The sequence below is a fragment of the Austrofundulus limnaeus genome, unplaced genomic scaffold (genome assembly GCF_001266775.1).
Source record: "Austrofundulus limnaeus strain Quisiro unplaced genomic scaffold, Austrofundulus_limnaeus-1.0 Scaffold108, whole genome shotgun sequence".
In the NCBI taxonomy this organism is placed as follows: domain Eukaryota; kingdom Metazoa; phylum Chordata; class Actinopteri; order Cyprinodontiformes; family Rivulidae; genus Austrofundulus; species Austrofundulus limnaeus.
The window spans coordinates 1,123,467-1,127,196 of NW_013952510.1; the positions used below are offsets into that span (position 1 = coordinate 1,123,467).

Sequence of the window (3,730 nt, forward strand, 5' to 3'; positions counted from 1 at the left end):
CCTACCCCAGTTACCACTACTGTGCATGTGTGTCAAGGACAGAAAGGCAGATGTGGCAGTGGGAAGTGTCAAAGCAGTTTGGAGAGAAAAATGAAGTAAAGAACGAAGAAAAAAGAGAAAACGATTAATCGATTATTAAATTAGTCATCGATTATTTTAATAATCGATTAATCTTTGCAGCCCTAGTGCAGACAACTTCCCTTTTATCACCACTCATTCCAGATACAAACATTTATCCAACCACTTTAACTAATTTTGTCCTGGCCCATTCAKTTTTGATGATTTACATTACAGCCTGAGACTTGTAACTCTTTATGACAACCAAGACGACCACACCACACATCAGAGCCACCGCTGTTGGATGATGAATTGTGGTAATGAGTTATCTGCTGGCGGGTTCTGTTGCTATATTATAATAATAACAGCATTCTGGAAAGCACAAAGTTGACTTTAAATAGACTGATTAATTTAAGTAGTGAGCATACATGTACAGTATAATGTATAACTCATTTAATTTAATTGAATAATTATTAGAAGTTGTACCAAATCGTGAGAGGCTGAAAGCACTTTTATTTCTGAAAAGAGTCAAATTATCAGATTCATGCAAATGATTTAATTAGTGGTTAGCACATCTATTCCCCCAGGCTGGAACTTTCCTACAGGAAACATACTGTACCACTGTTTGAGGTAGCAAATGTTTTCTGCAAATAAACCTCTCGAAATACCCCAATGTCACTGTTGCCTTTTCTAAGAACTAATGAAAAGTTGTATTTTCTCTAGTTTGAGTAAAGCCCAAATCGTTCTGATTCTCAGTCAGCATGCTAAGACGTGACAGAAACTTCACACAGAAAGAACAGACCTTAAAAGGTCAGCTAGACGAGTTAAATAATAAATTACAGAAGGATGACTTTCTTCTCACCCAGTTTGGGGACAGGTTGCGTGTCCCAGAAGTGGTAGGTATGTTTTTTGGCATCTTGCAGGGTCTTTGGCAAACCCTGGCCCATRGAGAAGAGATGAAGAGCTTTCTGGATCTCCTGCTGTTTCTTCTCTGGYAGGGAGTCCAGCTGGCACAGAAAAAAAAGGAACTCTGTATAATTTGTTTAGGAGCCCTATTAACCCATCGACTGCTTAGATTATCGGGCTGAGTTCAAATGAGCAGCGAAGGCTGATTGTTCCAACCGTCTTATGCGTGCAAACAAACTCATATCTAATAGTGCAAAAGTCTCACACACACTGAAACACAAACCATGGCAAATGGGTCTCTAGGTCCCTCTGGTCTCCAAGCATCTTTTTTCTTTTGCTTCTTTTTGCTCTTTTTAACACTGCCACCCTCACCATCTGTCAGCTTCTGTTCACTAAAACACATTTTACACACTGTTTCTTTATATTTCTGCATTTGCAGAAAAMGTAAGCTCAATAATATTAAATACAGAGAGTACGTGTACTTACAAAGATTTTAAATCCGCCATTGTAATAAAAAAAGTGTAACTCTGCGAGGCTGTTGGTGTGCTGTGGTATTTTTTAAAGAAACATTTTCAGTTGCTTCAGTCTTATCTCTGAAAGCAGTGAGGGGAGGAGAGGAGCTTCTTGCTCTACCCAACCCAACTCCCACCCAGCTGACAGATAACAGAACAATACCAGCAATGAGTTCAACATCTTACAGTTTTTAAACATGTTCTGAAATGAGAATTTTGCTATCCAAGCGTGATCAAGACTTGAATTTTATTGCATGAGATTCAGTTCCTTTTTACAGTTTAATAAAACTAACTCGCGTGAAACAGATTTGTTTTTATGATCTTTAGCTTAACTCTAAATAATTATCAAGCTGTTTGGGATAAATTTTGAAGAAAAACATGAAATAACCAGGAAAACTTTCTATGGCATTGTGGTGTCACGTAATCAACAAAAAATACACCAGGAACAAAAAGTCTGATTGTTTAAGTGCTTTCAGTGACAAAATACAAAATCACATCAACCTGCGTTCCTACTTGAGAACCAGTCAAACTGTTAAAAAAAAATCATGTTTAAACAATTAAAGTGTGCCTTTTTTAATTGGGTTGGCTCTGAAGTTACATCCTGTAATCAATTCCTGAAAGATTCAATAAGATATTTTGGTAAAAGAAAAACAGACAACCACCCCCCCCCCCCCCCCCCCCCCACAGACACACACACACACACAGAGTCTTTGCTTTTGACTGCAGGCTGTAACAAAAGTCACTTCATGGGAAGGAGGTGATCAGTTCAACAAAACAAAAATGCTAAGACACAAACAAACAATTTAACATTTTTGAAAGTGTGGATTTCGTAAACGTTCCTCTTTCCTCTACCTCTGTTGCTCAAATAATCTCCTTGGCCTCTAATTGAAAGTTAACATAGCACTACTTCTACATATTTTTATTTAAGTAATAGTAAAAAAAAAATAAATTGCCATACAAGAAATTATTCAAGAGTTTAAAAGAAATTGGTAAAAAAAATCTACTAGAGTTCTGAGTAACTGATTATAACATCTGATATAATAYATTAAAATGATGTCACCAAGCTTACAAAAAATAAAAAAGTTATTTGCAAATTATGATGTTTGTTTTAAAGATTAGAATGAAGAAAATCAACAAATAAAGAACATCATTACAAAATGACACATTCCAGCAGAGAAACCACTTTTCCAAGTCTATTTATTCTCATTATGAAACTCATGCTCACAACAGGTTTGTTCTTCATTTAGTGAAGTTATTTACTGTGGGTATTCAGAATTTATACTCAAGGATACTCAAGTATACTCAAGTTTCAACACTTCATAACATTCCTCACGTAAAGTATGAAGTAAATGTTGTCATTTTTTCCAAAAAGTTACCTAAGTAAATGTAACTGAATAATGTATTAGCTGCTTTCTGATGAAATGGGAGGCACCTTGAACTGTTCATCTCTTTAAACATCCTAAAAGTGCTTGTGTCTCAGTCTGAATTCTCTGTAATTTACAACTAACTTGGGCATGAAAATGTTCATTATTGTTACTGAGGATGGTTGACAGTAATACTAGATATAAAATACATCAATGCAGTTAACCCTTTGTTCAAAATGTGCACCTGAAAGTGTTCCATTTGCCTTGCTAGCCCTATCCCTAAGTCTTGTACATATGCCACAAAAATCCAGACACCCCTTGGCATGAAGGCACAAAAACATTGAGACAGTCTACAAACCTTAAGTGCACTTGTTAAAAAGGAAACCAATGGAAGGTCAGTTCATTCATTCTCCGTAGCTGCTTAGTCATTTCATTCTTGTAGTCATCTGGAGCTTATCTGTCGAACAGCACAGAGGACATCCTGGAGAGGTAAGAAGGACACCACAGGGGTAACACAGATACCCTGTCTGAACTTTCTAATACTAACAATGAGTTTGGAATCACTAATTAACTTAAAATAGTCTTTTGACTGTGATTGGAAACCAGAGCAGAGCATTGCAGTCCCACCCCCCCTTCAGTTATCTAAGTGCCATACTATTATCCATGKTTATTTCTGATTTGTGCCCTGAGTAATCTATTTGAAAACATTATGACAGAACTGAAATTAGAACTTCAAAACAATGATACTTAACAGTGCCTGTGACATCAAATGTTTGTAATAAATATGAACACAATTTTTGAAAGATAGATAGATAGATAGATAGATAGATAGATAGATAGATAGATAGATAGATAGATAGATAGATAGATAGATAGATAGATAGATAGATA

At 36.0% G+C, this 3,730-nt stretch overlaps 1 protein-coding gene across 4 annotated transcripts in view; it reads right to left on the bottom strand.

Moving 5' to 3' along the window:
* The window catches only part of LOC106521422 (glycylpeptide N-tetradecanoyltransferase 2), an 11,362-nt gene extending 7,915 nt beyond the window's left edge, over positions 1-3,447 (bottom strand). Inside the window, exons 1-3 of one of the 4 annotated variants that reach the window (XM_014013975.1) lie at positions 1,450-1,542; positions 1,247-1,355; positions 920-1,064 (exon numbers count right to left, since the gene is read on the bottom strand). In XM_014013975.1, the coding sequence (XP_013869429.1) occupies positions 920-1,064; positions 1,247-1,355; positions 1,450-1,469 (274 nt within the window). In that variant the 5' untranslated portion in view covers positions 1,470-1,542. Of the gene's footprint in view, positions 1-919; positions 1,065-1,246; positions 1,375-1,449; positions 1,543-3,197 lie in introns of those variants that run through there. The other 3 variants (XM_014013977.1, XM_014013978.1, XM_014013979.1) reach the window with 3 other exon arrangements.
* Between the last annotated feature and the right edge of the window lie 283 nt (positions 3,448-3,730).